This window comes from Narcine bancroftii, chromosome 5 (genome assembly GCF_036971445.1).
Source record: "Narcine bancroftii isolate sNarBan1 chromosome 5, sNarBan1.hap1, whole genome shotgun sequence".
Lineage (NCBI taxonomy): Eukaryota > Metazoa > Chordata > Chondrichthyes > Torpediniformes > Narcinidae > Narcine > Narcine bancroftii.
Genome location: NC_091473.1, coordinates 233185346 through 233206133, shown reverse-complemented (window position 1 = coordinate 233206133; position 20788 = coordinate 233185346). Strand labels below are relative to the sequence as shown.

The 20788-nt window shown below is 38.2% G+C and overlaps 1 protein-coding gene across 1 annotated transcript in view; it reads left to right on the top strand.

Annotated features, from left to right (window-relative positions):
- The window catches only part of LOC138765036 (immunoglobulin-like and fibronectin type III domain-containing protein 1), a 52123-nt gene that overhangs the window by 15667 nt on the left and 15668 nt on the right, over positions 1-20788 (top strand). The window contains exons 8-18 of the mRNA XM_069941684.1: positions 1388-1562; positions 6747-6860; positions 8780-8948; positions 9055-9324; positions 10930-12420; positions 14398-14522; positions 15741-15882; positions 16413-16712; positions 18037-18336; positions 18434-18607; positions 19804-19932. Coding sequence (XP_069797785.1) covers positions 1388-1562; positions 6747-6860; positions 8780-8948; positions 9055-9324; positions 10930-12420; positions 14398-14522; positions 15741-15882; positions 16413-16712; positions 18037-18336; positions 18434-18607; positions 19804-19932 — 3389 coding nt within the window. The remainder of the gene's footprint in view (positions 1-1387; positions 1563-6746; positions 6861-8779; positions 8949-9054; positions 9325-10929; positions 12421-14397; positions 14523-15740; positions 15883-16412; positions 16713-18036; positions 18337-18433; positions 18608-19803; positions 19933-20788) is intronic.

The window sequence follows — 20788 nt, the reverse complement described above, 5'->3', positions numbered from 1 at the left end:
TGTTCTATAGAGATTGTAATTTATCCTGCTGGTCAACAAGTCAGCCAACATTTTAGCAGAAAAGCAAACAAGCTGCTTCTGGACTTTAACACCCATTCACGGCAGTTCAGATATTGGGAACCTGCTGAAAGTCAGATGTGTGCCCATCAGATTTTTTGCAATGCAAATTTCCCAAAATAGTATTGCTGGGTTTCTGTGGAGAGTTTCAATATCAGTGTTTATTTTATTGTCACTTGTTCTGGGGTGCACTGAAAGTAGTTTTGTGTGCTCTCCACACATTGCAAAAATAACTCCACACCCTGGTGTCCTTCTAGTTTTTTTTAAATAAAATCACATAATAGACAAACGGGGTTTTCTAGAATTTTAGTAGAGCAGCAAATCAGATTCATTCATGGCAGCTACTTCTATTTCAGGAGTTCTTCAGTGCTTCATGGATGGATGGAAATCTGGCAAACAGTCACTCTGTATGGACATAATCTCATTACAAGCAGCCCCATTGACTTCAATATCTATCCTGGGTCTGGTACCCACACGAGTAGCCTTCATAGTCTGTTTGGTCATACCTGCCTTCACTTCCACTGTTACTCATGTAGAAGAGCATTGTGGCAAATTCAGCATGCATTTTTCTCATGATCTATTGCAAGATCTCTCAGTTCCCCACTATTACAGTCTCACCACAATCATTGCACAGCATGCTACCAGGCCACACAAAATGCTGTTGCCCAATGAATGGATGCTACAACAATAAGAGGGAATGGAGATACTGAGGGACGGGTGTTTGGGGACGGTTAGGTTGCTTTAACCTGTGTAGTGTCTCAAGTTAGTTTTCAGCTGAGCAGCGTTGTACCATCGCACAATAGCGAAGAAACCATCCATGTTTAATGATCAAATATGGAGATTTATCCATACCCAAAGCAAGGACATTTATAACATTTGATGCAGGTGAAAGGCAATAAACATTGTGAAGGACTCCACACACCACTCAAATTAACTGTTCTCCGTTCTGCCATTGGGCCCTTACATCCATATTAGGCAAGAGCTTTATCCGCCCAAGCCATCAGACTCCTGAACTCCCAGAGCATTTGGGGATTGGGTACCATGGATTGTTAATGTACAAGTCTTATTATTTTAAATGTGTTGAACTTCTAACCTTTATTTGTGTAAATATGCTCTGTGGTCGTGGAGAAACGCCATCTCGTCTTTACTGTGCAAGCATGGTATGGATGATAAATGAAGGTGACTTGACTTGTAGAAGCATTGGCAAAGAAATCAAATAGTTATGGGTCTTTTGATTTCACTGCATTAAATTTGTCCATTTTATGGTCTCCCAGAGTGAGATGTGTAATTAAAATGTGAAATAGCTCCATCTTCCAACGATGTTTTGCAGTGCTGGACCCATAAAGAAAAAAAACATTGTGGACGAAAATGTCTGGGAAATTCTCATGAATGCAGATAAGAAAGACTATGAAAGGATTTGTATGGAATATGGCATCTCTGACTTTCGAGGCGTGTTGACGAAGCTGAAGCAGATGAAAATTGAAAGGGAAGAGAAGCAAGCAGCGGTAATGCATCTTTGAAAGAGATGGTAACTGAGTCTATAATCATGGTTTAAATGTCAGGAAAAGATCTGAAACTAAGCAAAGTATGTCAGTCACCTCATCGTAAATTTCATGATGAGTTAATGTCCTGTAATTACGAAATTGCAAGAATTGATCAAGTTAGGATGGATAATGAATTTAAATATGATATTCCCCAAAACTGGTCATGCAGATCATGTTTAATTCATGGCCCTTTGCTTCCACTGCAAAGTGAAAATCTGTACAATCTGGGTATGGCAATAATTGTTCAGAAACCTACAACATTTAACACCCAATTTCTTTCACCTTTAAAAGGCATCAGGAATCATTGCATCAGCCAATAGGCATTTGGAACATAGAACACTACAGCACATTACAAGCCCTTCAGCCCTCGATGTTGGGCCAACTCATACATTCCTTAAAAATTTACTTAACCCTCCCTACTCTGTAACCATCTAATTTTCTTCCATCCATGTGACTGTTTAAGAGTCTCTTAAATGCCCCTAATGTTTCAGAATACACCACCATCCCTGGCAAGTCATTCCAGGTATCCACAACTCATTGTGTTTTTTAAAAAAAAACTTACCCCTGATGTCTCCCCTAAACTTCCAACCCTTCATTTTGTACATATGTCCTCTGGTGGTTGCTATTCCTGCCCTGGGAAAAAGGTGCTTGCTGTCCACCCTATCATAATCTTGTAGACCTCTATTGTCTCCTCTCATCCTTCTATACTCTGTTACTGTCTCATGAGACAAAAGTTTGCTCAAGATGGTCCTCCTTATTACTGAATGGACATCTTCACAAACATTTGAGACAACACAAAAAACAAATCACATGGTGATGCTTATTTACATATTGCCAGTATTATCTGCAGAGACACAAAGGCCCTTTTCAACATGACTTTTCCTACTCCAAAGATGGACAATTTTTAATCCCTCAGGTTTACGCAATACAGAACCAAATTTTGTGGCACAAAGTTCTACATCATTGCACAATGAAAAATTTAGTACCAATATTTTAGCCAGCTTTTCTTGGCCAAATTAACTTGCAATCCCTACTTTACCTCTAATCTACTGCTGTCAAACTGGGGGGGGGGGGGGGGGGGGCGGGGGGGGCAGCAGGGTGCCAATCATTATGTAAACTGAGAACATCGGCTCACATTTCATTTCTATACTCCATTTAAACCACAAGTGGTAGGGTATTGACTTTCATACTCCTATTAGAGTTTACACCTTTTTAATGGATACAACGATTCTGTATTTGTCGTCCATTGTTTTTCATTTGTTGAAATAAACAAAAGAGAATTCCATGAAAGATTTTCAAACCCCGACTCCTGCTGAGCAGAAAAATGCACTAAGAAAATGTGTATTGTATCTTCTGCTTCCCTAGGAACTTCCACGAGTTATTGGGAAAGTACATCTTTCATGTGAATATCAGCCACCTCAATTTGCTTATTGAGAGACAGTGGCCAAAGTCATATCATTAAAGCATTATCACAAAGGTTATGGATAGAGAGGCCACTGGTTGTCATCAATCAACCATAATAGAATCTGTCTATACTCATATTACTGTCAAAACAATTTAACACACACCTCAAACATTGTATTTGAAGATTTGACTGTAGTCATACAACACAGTAATTCAGCCCAACTAGTCCATGCCAACAAAAAACATACAGTATCCTAAACTAATCCTGTTTGGTTACGCTTGGTCAGTATCCCTCTTCTCCTGGGAGCTCTCGTGCAGGATAGCCTGAAAAGTACACTTGCATGTCAAAACAGTGGTAAAGAAGGCAAATGCAATGCTGTCATTCTCATTTCAAGAGGAATAGAATGTGATGTTGAGGCTTTACAAAGGCACTGGTGATACCTCACTTGGAGGTGAGGAGTTTTGGGCTCCTCATTTAAGAACAGATGTGCTGAGTTGGAGAGGGTTCAAAGGAGGTTCACTCGTATGATTCCAGGAATGAAAGGTTTATCAAACTATGAGCATTAAACAGCTCCTGGCCTGTAACCAATAGAATTTAGGAGGGGGGGGGGGGGAACGAAAGAGAGAAACTCATCAAAACTTTTGGAATGTTGAAAGGCATGGCCAGAGTATATGTAGAAAGGTGTTTCGCATGGTGGGAGAGTCTAGAACAATGGTTCTCAACCTTTTTCTTTCCACTCAGTATTCCCTATGTCGTAGATGCTCTGTGATTAGTAAAGGATTGCTTAAGACTGTATGTGGGTGAAAAGAAAAAGTTTGAAAACCAATGATTTAATTGTACCTGATTGGCTCTCTAAGTGCACGGTTTCATAACTCTAAAGGAAATGGGCTAATGACAATTTTTCTTAAACAAAATATTTCAAGTAACAATTGGATCTAAAGCAGTGGTTCTCATCCTTCCCTTCCCACTCACATACCACAGAACACTGACAGCATAGAGATTACTTAAAGTGATATGTGAGTGGAAAGAAAAAGGTTGAAAACCACTGGTCTAGAACAGGAGGGTATAACTTCAGGATTTAAGAATGTCTGCTTAGAGATTTGCAGAAATTTCTTCAGCCAAAGGATTTGTTGCCAAAGGTGGCTTTGGAGGCCAGGTCAGTGGGTGTACTTAAAACAGAGATTGATAGTTTCTTGATTAGCCAGGGGATCAAAGATTATGCAGAGAAGGTCAGGCAGTGAGGCAGAGTGGGAAAATGGATCAGTTCATGATTAAATAGCAGGGCAGACTTGATGGGCTGAATAGCCTATTTCTATTCTTATCCATAAATCTGTCCAATCATCTCCAAATATTGTTATCATGCCCACATCTACAGTTTCCACTGGTAGTTCATTCCAGATACAGACTACCAACTGAGAGAAAAATAAAATCCCCTCAAGTACCTCCAATATCTTTCTCCAATCCTTAAGCCTCTACATTATGGTTCAAGGATCAACATCCTCATCTTGCAAACTTCTGTTTTGATTTTCTCCTTTAAAATAGTCATGTGTGTTGCCCAATTTTTCCACAAGCATGCAAATATGGCCAAAGCCACAAGAAATAGATGACCTACCAGATGTGATGCTGTCAGCTTGACCTTAAAAATTGCTGCAAATCTCACTCTTTCTAGTTGTAGTCCTTTCCAGAAACAAAAATGATCCAGCTGTACCTTATTCACAAAAAGTGGATCAAATCTAACCCAGCCAATTACTGGAATAGCCTATACTCAATCAACAGTAATGTGGTTTAAAAGTCATTATTAAAAATCAGCTGATCATGGATTATCTGGGTTCTAGAGGTCACAACAGCTTGTTCCAAGAATGAAGAAAAAGAAATACCTCATTAACCCAGTTGATATTAAAGTGCCCTTACAAAATTGAAAACATTGGTCCATAAGAGGAAACCTCCCCACTAACTTGAATCAGATCTTGCACCAAGGAAGATGGCTGTGCATATTGCAGCCCAGTCAGTCTGCCCGCATGGAATTCTCAGAGAAATGTGCAGAGTTTAACTGTTATAAGCTGCTTTTTCAATGACCTTCATTGCATCTGAGAGAGAGGAAAAAAAAGGAATGCTTTTGGTTCTTGATCCTCCAAAATATTCTGCATGGAATTTAAACTGGAGGTGGGGGAGGTTGCTTGGAATATCTTAGATAACGAAATAATTTATGGCTGCATGCTCAAAATGTGGATGATATTTAGCTTCATCTGAGGCAAGTAACAGTTTCACCACACAAGTACCAGCCAATTATCCCTAACCGTTAAGCAGGATTATTGACACCTGGCAGATTATCATTAACCAGAAAGTTAATTTAAGTGTCAAATACTGTGACTAACAATATCTCAGAGATTATCACCCCAATTCTTTAAAGCCTTTCTTCCATCCACAACACATTTCATTAATCCAATGGATTACTCACTGTTTGTCTGGATAAGCATTAAGATGTTTCACTCCATACTGGACAAAGCAGCCCATTTATTTGGTATCATCCAGCAAGCTGAATACTTATTCTCACTACGTTCAGGGTATTGTGGTGCTACATCAGGGTATTGTGGTGCTACATCAAAATACCATCGACAAATCCCTTACCAATCAGAAGCATGAAGACCATGGTATGATCAACCTACCCACCAACTTGCATTAGTCACACTTTTCTAAAGTATTTTGCCATCCCTTCTTATTTATTGCTCATAACCCATGAATTTCAATCAACGGCAACACCTTAGCTATAAGAATTGTAGCTAATCAACAAGAAGATTCGTTATTCCTTTCCTGAGGATCTGAGGGTATGGGGAATTAAATGCACATCTTTCTTGTCACATCCATTTCTCTGCAACAAAAAAAACTGATAAACCTGCCGAGTCCAGGTTTCTTCCTCTGGTTATCTTTCTCATTTTTCAATCTCTATTTCAGTTGCATGACATTTGACCTCAAAACTGCAAAGGGTGAAGTATGGCCTTTGATTCTTACCAATCAGAATGGAGTGCTTAAATTGGGATCTGACCAGAGCAGTATATAATGTCATCATCATAAATTTCTCTAACCTGTCTGCACAAGAGTTAATTTTTAACTTGTTCTGAAATAGATAAACAGCATTAAATTAAAGAAAAAGCACATGTTCAATTTTCTCTAATAGGGAAATTTAGTTTATGCTATAGCCTTCATAAAATCCATTAATGAAATTATTTCGTTATCTAAGATATTCCAAGCAACCTCCCCCACCTCCAGTTTAAATTCCATGCAGAATATTTTGGAGGATCAAGAACCAAAAGCATTCCTTTTTTTTCCTCTCTCTCAGATGCAATGACGGTCATTGAAAAAGCAGCTTATAACAGTTAAACTCTGCACATTTCTCTGAGAATTCCATGCGGGCAGACTGACTGGGCTGCAATATGCACAGCCATCTTCCTTGGTGCAAGATCTGATTCAAGTTAGTGGGGAGGTTTCCTCTTATGGACCAATGTTTTCAATTTTGTAAGGGCACTTTAATATCAACTGAGTTAATGAGGTATTTCTTTTTCTTCATTCTTGGAACAAGCTGTTGTGACCTCTAGAACCCAGATAATCCATGATCAGCTGATTTTTAATAATGACTTTTAAACCACATTACTGTTGATTGAGTAGAATCCAAATGCTGACCTGTTAAAAGTGATCAATGCAACTTCTAATTAATTTTTCTTTTTCTTATGTCCTCCTTCTAGTATGTGAAATTTCTTGGCAATTTAAGACCCATTCAAGCAAAGATAGATGGTTCAGCTAACTTTGGATTCGATATGGAACTCAAGAAACCAAATCTGCAAATTTTTCTATACAAGGTGACATTTTTTTTCTGGAAGTCATAGCCCAACTTATCCTTGCCAAACTAATTTTGACCTTGTCAAATTTTCCTGCATTTGACCTGTATGCCTCTAAATTTTTTTTTCTGCACATATATCTATCCAAATGTCTTTTAAATGTGGTAATCATACCCTCTAAATGTGGCAGCTTGTTCCACATACACATCACCCTCTGTGTGAAAATCTTGCCTCTCAGGTTTCCTTTAAATCATTCTTCTCTCAATTTAAACCTTTGCACTTTAGTTTTAGCCTTCTGGGGGAAAAAGACTGAGACAATCCATCTCATCCATACCTCTCAAAATGGCATTTTAACAGTAAAATATATACTACCAATTATGGGCAAAAACAGATCCTTCGGTTCAACATGTTCAACCTGACCCAGCTAGTCCCATTTGTCTGGATTCAGCCCATATCCCTCAACACCTTTCCTATTAATGTACCTGACGAAATGTCTTTTGACATTTCAATAATCCCTGCTTCTACCGCTTCTTCTTGAATCTCATTCCATATACCCTCACAGTCTATGTGAAAAAATGTGCTTCACAGGTCTGAATGAACTTTTTACCCTCTCATCTTAAATCAATGCCATCTAGTTCTAAGTTCCCCTATCCTTGGAAAAAGGTTACGACCATTTGCCTGATCTATGCTCTCATGATTTTCTAAACGTCTATAAATTCCTCCCTTAACCTCCTATGTTCCAGCAAAAAAAAAGTTCCATCTTTTTCCATCTTTCCTTACATAGTAAAACCCCTGGTATTCAGCCCCTATGGGGACTGGTAGATGTCAGATAAGTCCATTTTACAGTTGCTTGAGATTCACCCTTACAATGCCTAACTCATAAACCTGCATTAAGAATAAACAGATTAAAGGATAAAAGACAAAAATATTGCACTCTACTTGAACTGAACAATCTTCACTTGGCATGAATATATAAACCTTAAAGCATTTTGCTTACATTCAGTCACATTCTTTGAAAACATTTAACTGCTCGTCCCTGCATCTGCAGGTTCCACCTCCTCCACGGAGCCACCCAAAAGACAAACAATAATGTTATAGATAATTAACCTGCCCTCCCTCCAAATTTACAGATAAGGCCTCTCACTAAGCAGGGATAGGGAGTCGCCCAGCTCTTCATCCTGGGTGACATCACTACTGTTTCACACAACTTTATTCAAACAGCTGCTACAAGCAAAGCACGACCAAGGAAGTCGACTGGCTGAAAAAAAAATTCTCCCATCTTCACCAAAGGTTTATGTGTTACTTCAGAGAATATTGACTTTTACAATTTTAAACTCAAGTATTTTTTACCTATCATTTATTTTAATTTCTTTTTAAAAAAAATTACTTGCCTCGATTTTTTTTTTTTTTTGCTGGTTGCTTGAGGCTGCCAGTTGTTTGATTCTGGATACCTGGGGTTTCATTGTGATTCAAGCTTCCCAGTCCCAGATCCTTCTCATGAATCTTTTCTGTTCCTTTTCCAGTTTATTCAACATTCAGTTCCAGTTTACCCCAGCACCAAATGGTTTCCATCTAGAAATAAATGGTTCAGATATTACCCGACAATGTTATGCCTTTCCTTCTTCATTAATTTAGTGACGGTATTTCAATATCTTCTCCCTTTGAAATAATAGTGTCACAACCATTTAATCCATTATGGTTCTCTTCCTTACTTCTCGATGCCATGAGTAGTTTAAAATATGTTCTCTCACATATTTATGAATATAAAAGGTGGGGTTCTTCCAGATCAAATACCTAACATCTAGATCTTTACAGATTCACATTCAAGGAAACAATTTGTTTCAAATGGAAACCATTAAAGTTAATTTGCAGCTAAAAGTGTGAATACTAAAAATGTCATCTCTCTGTTTGATTTCTGCTCTGTTTGTGGTCTGTTAAAGGACGAAAATCTGATCCCATATTCAATGAGTGAGGATGGAAAGCATCATCTTAAACAGGTTGGCAAAAGGTATAACTTCTGCATCAAAGATCTGCAGCCTGAAGATATAGGGCTGTATAAGATAAATGTTGAAGATGCTGCTATTTTTGCAACAGAGGTTGATATCAGTCGTAAGTGGCATTTCTGCCTGTTACAGAATTAATGCCTGCAAAATTTGACGATATGCCTTCTATATAATCTTAACTGCACTGCTCGTTGTTTTTAATGAAATTGCAGATATTCCTGTTGATTTCAAACAGCCATTGCAAGAATGTCAATGCAATGAAACAGAAGATGCTGTCTTTGAATGCACCATTTCCGTACCTTTACCAGTAGAATGGACATACAAAAAAATGACTCTGGAAAATAATGAAAAGTATGAGATTATGGTCTCACCAGATGGTTTAACGCATCGTCTCATTGTAAAGAATGTACATCCTGTAAACAAAGGAGTGTATACTGTTACAGCAGGAGCCGGATCATCAACTGCCTATCTCGTGGTTGGAAGTAAGTCTAATCTGTTCCAAGTGTATACCATAAATGTTTTCCAAAATTTGAAACTTTGTTAAAATAGATTTTTTATGAAACACTGCACCTAAGTATGAAAAGCATGAGAATTAGATGCAAGTGTTAAAAAGTAGCAAAGTCATGTAACAATTTTATCACATGATCTGCAAGAGAACCACTTTACCAGACCAAATCTCATATTTCAGATAGACCAATTTAATTTTAACTGAAAGAAACATAAGAACTCCCAACACACAGGAGACTGCAGAAGTTGGAATCTGAAGCTAAATACAATCTTCTAAAGGAACTCAACAGGTCAAGAAGCATCAGTTGGAAGAAAATGGTTGTTGTTTCGAGCCAAAACCTTTAACTGAATGATAATTATGTATATTCTTTAAGCTGTAAATTATATATTTTAATGATTAACAATGTGTTTATGCCATGGTTTGTCTTTACCAATCTACATTTTTCTTCTTGATTTCTGTAACAATTTTTAACTTAAAGATATACACTCAACAAGTTACATCATGTTTATAAATACAGACCAAGCTCCAATGATATCTTTGCAATAGAATTTGGTATTTTTAACTGAATGGATGATCATGTAGCTTTCTTGCTGCAGCCTGCTGGGAACAACTGTCCGTGCAAAGTAATCCAAGGAAAGTTGAAAAGTTGATGCTCCCTGTAAACCTTTGTTTTTCTTGTTGCAGTGATCAGATTCAAACTCTGCACCCACTTTCAACCATTGTCACCACATCAATACACCACTACATAGCTACCAGGTGTCCTTCAATATCATCACAGACAGAGAAAACCAGAGACAGGATGATATTATTATCATTTGAAAATATTGTCAAAAAGGTTGACTAAGATTCAAGATTCTTTTATTCTCATGTAACATTATACAAAATTTCATTTAGTTTGCTGTAAGGCAGACAAAGATTCACCATCAGCAAAAATTGCCTGGTATCCCTTACAATAAGAGAAAGAAAAGCAAAAGAGTCCCTTCAGATTCATTGAGTATCCATGGATTCACCTCCAGAGCTCCCATAGTCTTTGCAGCCACACAGCCTTCAGTCCACACCATCAACAACAGATCTAAACCTCCGACATGATCTGAAAGCCTTTAGCACCCGAGGCCCCTCGGGAGCCCATCGCACCCTATCACATCTCAGTTCTCAATTCCTGATACCCCTTCAGACAGTCTCGAGCCAGTTCCCAGCAGTCCATAGCCTGGTGTAAATCCTTTGACTACAAGTCACTAGCAGACCGAAGCCTGCATGGTCTCCTCAGACTCCAACAGCCCACCACCCATCATTTCTAAGATTGTAATATCGGCAAGCCTGAGAAAAGTTGATGGATAAATGTGTCCGATTGACAGAAAGGTTTGCTAAGACAACCAAAAATCTTAATTGTTTAGAGTGTAAAACATTTTAAAATGTCTCTTCATTTAAAAGTATGCACTGTTGAAGTTTATTCCTTGCATTTCATTATAATTCTTTGAAAATAATTATTGACATTTTTACTGAATATATTTTTTAGCCTTTTAATCATATTTGAATTATTACAATGAGCAACAATGCAGTCTAACTCACTCTTTTTTAGAAAAACTGAGTACCACCTCACATCACTCAAGGAGTGGAAAGGACATTTCTGATACTATTTTGGAACAAGATTTGGATGACTTGAAAGGAGGCATAAAAAGCACCACAAACAGATTACCAAGTGATAAAGATAAGACTACAAATGGTCTGAAGGGAAGAAGGGATCTCTCCTCAGAGGATGATAGAACTACATTTAGCAGAGGAGGTTGGCAGGACTCTATAGCAGATGGATTGCATGGAGATAATATGGGTGGCATTGGGGAACATGGCAGAATGGGAAAGGATGGCAGTGGTACTGGAAGAGGCGGTTTAGTTGGATTAGGTAGAATGGATAAAGATTCCTTGAGCAAATTAGATGGCAAGAGAAATAACAGCATGAATAGTGTTGATGTAATAGGAAAAGATGGAAAGGACTATCTGGTTGGAATGGGAAATGATGGTAAGGATGGTTGGGAGAGAATGAGAAGAGATCAAAGAGGCAGAGAGAGTGGAAGGGGAGGAGATGCCAAGGACAGCTGGGATAGAATGGGAAATGATGGCATGGATACTAAGGGTGGAATGGATATGGATGGGAAGAGAAGTATGGGTGAAATTGGAAAAGATGGAAAGGGAAATCAGCATGATGGAGAAGACTATGGAAAGTGCCAATTTGGTAGAATGGGAATAACTGGCATGGGAAAAGATGGAAGTGGCAATTTGTATGGAATGGGAAAAGATGGAAGTGGCAATTTGTATGGAATGGGAAAAGATGGGAAGGGAAGTTTGCATGGAATGGGTGAAGGAGGAATGGGTGAAGATGGCAAAGGCAGAGTGGATGAGGTGGGAAAATATGGCCTTGATGGGTCAGCTGCTATTGGAAAATATGGCAAAGACAGATTGGATGGAATGGGAAGAGATGGGATGGGCAATGTCATGAGTGAACTGGATGGAAGGAAAGCAAATGATACGAGCAGATTCGGTGGTAGTGGAACTGTTGGGAAAGGCAAACTGGATGGAAAGGAAAGAGAGAGGATGGGCAGTTGCGATGGAATTGAAAACGGTGGGAAGGATAGATTGAACGGCAGTGGAATAATTGACATGAAAGGTTTGGATCTCGAAAGCAGATTGAATGCATCAGAATGGAAAGAGACACAAAACGATGTAGAAACTGGTTCTAATCAAGGAAAAAATGGCTTAGCAGAGTATGGTGACTCTGTCTTCGCTGGAATTATTGGTAAAGGTCATGACACTGATGCATTAAGTATGGGTGGTGAGTTGTTAAACATGAGTACAAGTATTGGAACTGGAAAAGGTAGACATGCTTCATTGGTAGGTAATAATAAAGGTTTATTGAGAGATGATCAGATGCCAATCCAAGATGACTCCATGGCTGAAAGTAAACAGGACTTGCTGGCTTCTGATTTATCTCAGAAACAAACCAGCAGTGCAAGAAAGAGAAAAGGAAAACGTTCTGAAAGCGAGGTCACAATAGACCAGAAGCACAAGAGCAAAGGTAAAAAAAAAAATCATCAATCTTACAATAATGGAGTAAAATTGTGAATTTCTATGATGGAGTTAAACAAGAAAGTCTGCAGGTGCTGGGGTCGAGTACAATACACAACCATGCTGGACAGACTCAGCAGGTCATGCAGCCTCCCATATGAAGTAAGGAATAACCAATGTTTGGCACCCAAAGTTTCGCTTGTTCTTTACTTTCTGGGTTTTACATGAGTTTCTCCAGCACACTTGTGCATTGCATTCCTCTGACGATTGGGATGTATCTTGTACCTGGAACTGTACATTTAGTTAAGTGCTTTGTGATTGAATCTCGAACCTTTGGTTAGACTGTGGTTATGGACATATTTACTTTGGAACTCTTACTCCTTCCTGAATTGATTATTTCCAGAAATTGGCACATTAGTTGTGGGGCAAGATAATCCCACGTTTATATTTATGAGCAGAAATGATTTTGGTTCCAAAACTTCTGTTCAAACATCCTCATCTTAAATTCTACCATGAAGTTATGCTTTACAATATATATTTTAAAGAATTGCATCAGTATCTTCATTGTAGTGTGATTTGAGGTGCAATCTGATCAATAAGTGATTTCAAAATAGCATGTTACTGAAATTGTAGAACCATGTGTTGATAATTGATGATTTGTTAATACTTTTTCAAAATCTTTCAAACAGTTTTTTTTTGTTTCCATGTGGTTCAAGCCAAACTGTTTAATTTCAATGCAATGCATTGAAGAAACTCAGCAGGCCATTCAGCATCCATTGGAAGTACTGTAAAGGGTAACCACTGTCTTGACTTAATTTCAATAAGTTTCACCAGAGACACCAGCCAGTGGAAATTTGACATGGTTATTGCCAACAGACCAGGAAACAAAATAAAACAGTAACATGAATTAAGCTGGATGTCAATTGTGCTTGTAATTCTCTGTTACTTTTCTACCAGTTTTTTAATTTAATTTTTGATTTAGACGTACAGCATGGTAAAAGGTCATTTCAGCCCACAAGTCCGTGCCACCCAATTTAACCTACACCCCCAGTATGTTTTGAATGGTGGGAGGAAACTGGAGCCCCCAGGGAAAACCCAAGCAGACACGGGGACAATGTAAAAACTCCTTAAAGACATCTCGTGATTTGAACTCCTGTCCTGATCGCTGGCGCTGTAAAGGCTTTGCGCTACTGCTACACCAATCTAGTTACGCCAACTTGCACTGTAAAAACAAAAGTGCATGGCAACAGAAACTCCAGACCACAATATATTTAACAATTTTAATAACAGTAAATTAGTCCATTATTTGAAATCGAGCCTTTCATGTTTTATGTGGAATGAGGACCAGAGAAAGTTGTTTCATCAGGTTATACTTGTACAATCAGATGATAATAAACTTCACTTGACTTGTCATAACTTATGTTATTGCATAGTGTTGTTAGTTTAAGATGGAATGGAAAAACTAACAATATAGCCAGGCATTTAAAAATGGTACAAAATATTTTTGCCTGTCTTATGTTGCATGGATAAAGAAATCTTGGTTGTTTTTCAAATTTAGACATACAGCACGATAACAGGCCATTTTGGCCTATGAGCCCATGCAGCCCAATTTACACCCAATTGATCTACAACCCAAGGTACATTTTTTTAGAGTGGGAGGAAATCAGAGGCCCTGGGGGAAAAAAACAAGCAGACGTGGGGAGAATGTACAAACTCTTTACAGACAGTGTGGGATACGAACCCTGGTTCCATTTGCTGGCGCTGTAATAAATGGAATTAAATTTGTTTTAAAGTTTTGATCCCAACTCAAATTATGTTAGAAACCAGATATTACTGGAATACATAAATGTTTAATGAATAATCATAAATGTGGTTAAGACTGGAATGATTAACATTATACCATGTATTCAACTGCATAGATCTTTTTTAATTTTTGACTTGCTTCAGCCATTTTACTCACATCAGGTTTTCCTGTGCAATAATATAGATGGAGCTCACAATTTCAAAAGTGGTCTTTCAGATATGAGTGTGAAGAAGGGAGAGGTAGCTGAACTTTGTTGTGAAATGAAGAATGAAGAAGCACAAGGTTCTTGGTTTAAAGATGGAAAAAAGGTAGCTCAGAGACAAAGAATTAAATCGTTTGAAACTGGATGAATAATTTAAAAGCCCTGGTTTACTTCAGGAACCAAAAGGAATTAGTGTGGTACAAAAATGACATAAACACAATGTATTTGTGTTTTATATACTTTAATAGTATTCAGATTGCTTTGTGATATCAAAATTTGTGCAACGCCCAAAATATACAGATAAGATTTTCTTGCACAGTGTTGTGAATCACAATTGTTGCAATCAGCTTAAAATAATAACCAAATTGTAGTAAGTCTGAAGGCTCACATTTAATGTTACTTGAATGGTCAGAAGCCTCTCTACAACTACTATTGACAGAGAGCTGCACAGATGCAATTGCACTGGAAGCTGCGTGGCTTTGCAGTCACAGGGATTGGTACTGAGGGGGTGATTAGTGGGAAGGGATAAGTGGATGAAGGAGTCCTGGATGGAGTGGTCACTGTGGAAAATGGAGAGGGAAAAGGAAGATGTTTCTGATGGTGGGATTAAGATGGGGGTGGCGGAAATTGTGGAGAATAATACGGTGGGGTGGTAGGTGAAGACAAGTGGAATCATGTCCTTATTTCAAACTGGGGCGTATTTTTGGTGGTCACAGGGGAGGATTAGTGAGAATGGAAGAGTGGGGGGTTTTATGATCACAGGGGTGATTTATTACAGGAGAATTTTGTGCATTATGCTACAACAATTTATAATGAAGAGGTACCAGTGCATCAAAGTTACTTCAATCTTGCATCTGAAAGTAGTCTACAGTCACCTGGTTGATTCGTGTTCTCATCACCCAGTTTGTTTCTTGTATTCTGATGCTCATGGAGTTTCAGTTGAGAGCTATTGCCTTCAGTTCAGAGCATTGCATTGAGAGGTCCTCCTCTATTTGTTAAAACGAGCAGCAACACAATAGAGTGAAATGCTAAAGTTAACAGACGCTGTGATTGAGTGAGAGCACAGAAACGCTGGAGGAACTCAGCAGGTCTCAGTGTCCATAGGAGTTCAAGATATATAATTGACATTTCAGTCCTGAGCCCTTCTTCAAAATACGAGCTTCATTCTTTGAAGTAGGGTTCAGGACTGAAACATCGATTACTGTTTATATCTTTACCTCCCACGGACCCTGCAAGACCTGCTGAGTTCCTCCAGCGTTTCCGTGTTTTCTCAGCAACACAATGCAACCTGCAGATATTTAATCTCTCTTTGTTGTGCTCATAGATCATCTCTGGAAATGGAAAGATCATCACGAAGGAAGGAGCAGTACAAAAATTGACCCTAGCTCAGGTCCAGGAGGAGGACTCCGGGATATATACATTTGAAGCTGATGGAGGAAGGACTGAAGGTTCACTATTTGTTAAAGGTACTGTAATTTGAAATATTTATTAAAAATTGCAAATGTTGTAACAGTGAATAAAATTCAAATCTAAAAATAGTAGGAGAAATGAAAATACAACTATTCTCCAGTGGGGTTTATAGAAATCCTTCCCTTGATATATTTAATTTTCTTCTCAACAAGTTTACCTACAATTGTAGAAGTTGTAGAATATTGCATCTGCAGGCTTTATGGGTTTTCTCATTGCTTAGCAGGGTAATTCATAGATCACCAAAGTATACTTACACACTTCACCTTTTACACTACATATTACTTTTTAACAAGTTGCTCATTATGTTACAACTGAACTTTAAATAAAATGTTTAAAGATTGACTATTATTAATAAGTAACAAATTGCTATTTCCCTATTAACTCATCCTGCAATTAATTAATAGTAAATGGTCACAACAAAATTATTTGGTTGTAAACAATATTTTAGGAAAAAAATAATTTATATGTATTCATTTATTGTGAGTTGTCACCCTTGATGCTCATTAGTGCTGCTGGTTAACATCAGCTCCACCAGAATTTGACCAGGATGCGCTTGACCAACTGGGAAAGAAACCTATACTTGTGAAGGCTGGTCATACAGCAACAGTGAAAGTACCCTTCTCAGGAAAACCACCCACAAAGGTGTCTTGGTACAAGGATGGCGATGAACTGTTCAATGACAACAGAATCAGAATTGACAACACTGGAAATTTTGCACAATTGTCAATCTCCAATTGCAACAGAAAGGACAGTGGAAGGTTAACCGTTAAATTGAAGAACGAAAGTGGTACGACAAGTGCAAACAACATTCACCTGAGCGTCACTGGTAAGGTATCAATTACTTCTTCCTTTTGAAATACTTCTCTCTTCATCTACAGTCACCTGGTTGATTCGTATCAAATTTAGATCATGTCTAGCTAGCCAACAGTTGCTATTTAGGTTTAAAATAGCCTCTTGCGTGTTGATTGTTCCCCTTTCTCTACTTTCTGTTCTGTGTATCACACATAGCTGGTCAGTACCTGACAGCAATGCTTCAGTGGAGACTAATTCTTCTCATGGTTCCTTTTCTCATAACTGCTCAAAGAACGAGACTTAATTCTGTACAGCTGAGATTGGAAATGTCATCTCAAATTGTTCTGTTTTATTTTGACACCTCTTCTTATTAGAACTGTAAGAATTACTGGGGATAAATGTTATTCTATGTGCCTGTCCACTTTTTTATCCCTATTTTGGATGTTAATGCACCATATTTTGTGTAAAATCACTCATTATATATTGGTTGTCTGAAAATAAACACAACATTTGTTATAATAGGACGGCATGGTTAGTATAGCAGTTAGTGCCGCGCTGTTCCAGCATCAGAGATCAGGACCAGGGTTTGAATCCCACGCTGTCTGTAAGGAGTTTATATGTTCTCCTCGTGTCTGCATGGCTTTTCCCTGAAGGCTCTGGTTTCCTCTCACTGTTCAAAACATACGTGGGTTGTAGGTCAACTGGGTCTATTTGAGCAGCATGGGGTTGTAGGCCGAAGGGCCTGTTACCATGCTGTCTGTCTAAATTAAAATTAAATATATATTTGAGTCTTAAATAATACATAGGACAATCCCAGGATTAAATAGTACAGGGTACTAATAATAGGGCCCCTAACTTTCAGAGCAGTGATGTGCTTTTATTTTATATTCAGTGTGTTGAATTTAAAAAAAAAAGAATATTTTTAAATTTGGCTAGAAAAGGCAGCATGGTTCGCGCAGCATTTAGCATAACGCTATTACAGCGCTAGCGACCCAGGTTCGAATCTGGCACTGTCTGTAGGGATTTTGTATGTTCTCCCTGTGTCTGTGTGGGTTTCCTCCAGGTGCTCTGGTTTCCCCCACCCTTCAAAACCTAGGTTGAATGATGCATTTGGGTGGCTCAGACTTGTGGGTCGGAAGGTTCTGTTACTGTGCTATATACCTAAAGTAAACAAAAATTAATACACAACCAGATGTTGCAAAATTCCATAAATTCCTTTGAACAGAAATATTTAAAAGATGCCAGATTTTCTTTGACATCTCCTAAAAGTTTTGATATTTAACCTGTTAACTTTAATGCCATAAAAAATAATATTCAGTTTAATTTGAAATGAATATTTTATTCATGGTCTTTTTCAGATAAGCCACAGGCTCCTCAGGGACCTATAGAGGTTTTGGAGAGTTCTGACAGTTGTATCACCTTTAAATGGAAACCACCCAAGGATGATGGCGGGAAACCTATCCAACACTACTTAATAGAAAAACAACTGGTGGGAAGAAATATATGGACTAAACTTGGTGAAGTGAACGAGTTAAAAACAACATTTTCTTTTTCCAAAGTCGAGCCCGGAAAGAATTATAAATTCAAAGTCTGGGCAGCAAATTCTGAAGGTGTAAGTGGGGCCTTGATATCCGATACAGTCAGAGTTGGTAAAAGAGGTGGGTTCTAGTAAAACTGAACCAAGTACTGACCATTTTTTATAAAGTAGTAAGATAGCCACTAAATATAATGTCTGATGATAAGCCTATTTTGCAGCTGTTCCTGGACCTGTTGCAACACCAAAAATTCTGAATGCAAACAGCAAGTCCATTACATTGTCATGGACTCCCCCAAAAAAGATTGAAAGTTCCAACTTAATTGGTTATATCATAGAAAAACGCAAGAAGGGGAGCAATACTTGGACTGTTGTCACTGACCATCCAATTACAGGTAATCTTTGGCTTGGCTTCGCGGACGAAGATTTATGGCGGGGTAAATGTCCAAGTCAGCTGCAGGCTCGTTTGTGGCTGACAAGTCCGATGCGGGACAGGCAGACACAGTTGCAGCGGAAAATTTGTTGGTTGGGGTTGGGTGTTGGGGTTTTCCTCTTTTGTCTTTTGTCAGGTAATAGAGACAAACCATTTGCAGAATTACTCTAAATGACTGACCATTTAACACAAGTTGCAGACACCCCAATATTTAGCAAATAATTTCACATATAAAGCAGGAATTTATGAAAATGCTCAGCAGGTTAGGCAGTATCTATGGAAAAAAAAATGCTTTCTGACTGTACGATCCCTCACCTGTAACGTTAATTCTGTTTCTCTATCAGATGCTACCTGACCTGTTGAGCGCTTCTACCATTTTTTATTTTTATTTCAGATTTCCATGCAATGCCACTTTTAAAAAAATTTCACATAGCAGGTCATCGTTTCTCAGTGAAAAATAGCAATGGCCACAAACTATAATTAGACTATTAAAATGAATTTTAATGTCCCAGATTAATCCAGCCAACATGCCAGTCAGGTACCACCAAGAGCTGCTCATTAACTCCCTCACTTAAAAAATATTTTGGATGAAGCAAAATATTATTTTGATCGAACAAAAATGCACCTTCAACTAAGGCTACCACAACGTCTTGCCTCTTAATTTTCGCATGTTTTAAAAAGAATTTAGAATAGAAGTAGCTGTTCATGTTCAAAAGGATCATCTGGCCCCATAATTAAAGGCAAGTTCCGTAGTCTTGTTCAATTTGCTGTATATTTAAACTTAACAATAAAAGCACAAGGCTGGTGAAACTCAGCAGGTCAAACAGTGTTCTTTATATAGCATAGATAAAGATACATAACCAACATTTCAGGCTCATTCACAGTGTCTACAGACTTTCAGGTTTTACCCTTTGTACTTAATCATCCCACTTTAAGTAAAACCTCATATGATTTGTTACATTTAGATCTCCCTATTCTTACTGTTCTATCTTTGCAGAAGCTGCTGGCATGCAAAGTGGAGATATTTACTTGAATGCTTAGAATCTGAAAAGTTAAAAATTAAGAACCAACATCCATTTTAATGGTACATTGAGTGCATCAGTTCAACATCTTAAGATTGTTATGATCTGTAAGACATTTTGGGCCTCTTTTCCACAGATATGAAGTGGACAGTCACTAATGTCGTTGAAGGGCTAGAGTATGAGTTCCGAGTGACTGCAGTGAATTCCGCGGGGTCAGGAGAACCCAGCTGTGAAACTGATTCAGTATTTGCTCGGGATCCCATAAGTAAGTCCTTCCATGTCTACTTTACCTGCAGGGTAGCAGCTGAGTATGAAAATGTACAATGATGCTAAATATATTTCCTGAATTTACTGTCTGAAATCCACTGCTAATCCAGTGATTTCATTGTATTGCTTCACTTTCAGGCTTCACCTTAAGTCAAACTGTCGATATTCCCCAGCAGTTCATGTAGGGATTGTACTTTCTGATCCTATAGGGATTGTATGTGGAGCAAGGTCCTGGGCCAATTCATTTGCATGGGATTGTGAGGATACAGGGAAGAACAGGAAACGTAAAAAAAGTAACGCTATTTAAGTATTTGTTTTTAATCACAGTTGTTTTGGTCTTCAAAACAGCGTAGCCAGAGTTCAAACATACTCAATCAGGCGATTGAGATTCGATGTTGAGGTTTTCAGGTTTCAGGTATTGTTCCATGTCTTTTTTTGAAAAATTATAATCAATTTTATAAAATTGATGCACCGTCATTAATCACAAAAGACTGAAGTTGTGAAACTGATGGGATTTTTATTAACTATAGACTGGAGGAGCCATGAACCTCATTGACTGATCAGGGCAGAGTGGAATGGGGAGTGTGCAAAGGGCTATGGGAAGGATCGGTCTTGGCAGCAGCCAATCATAGCGTCATAGCAGTTTTTACCACATTTATTGAATTACTATTAGTGCTTGAATTGTACCGGGGATGGAGTTGTTTAGTAATCATTTAAAAGGGTTGGGGAGGGGAGCTTAGAACATTTTTTTTTAAAAACCCCAGCAAATAAAGATTCAAAGCATTTTGTGGGAGAGAGGTAAATAACTATTCCCTTTCATTCCTCTGGCGTGCATCATCCAAGCATAAGAAATC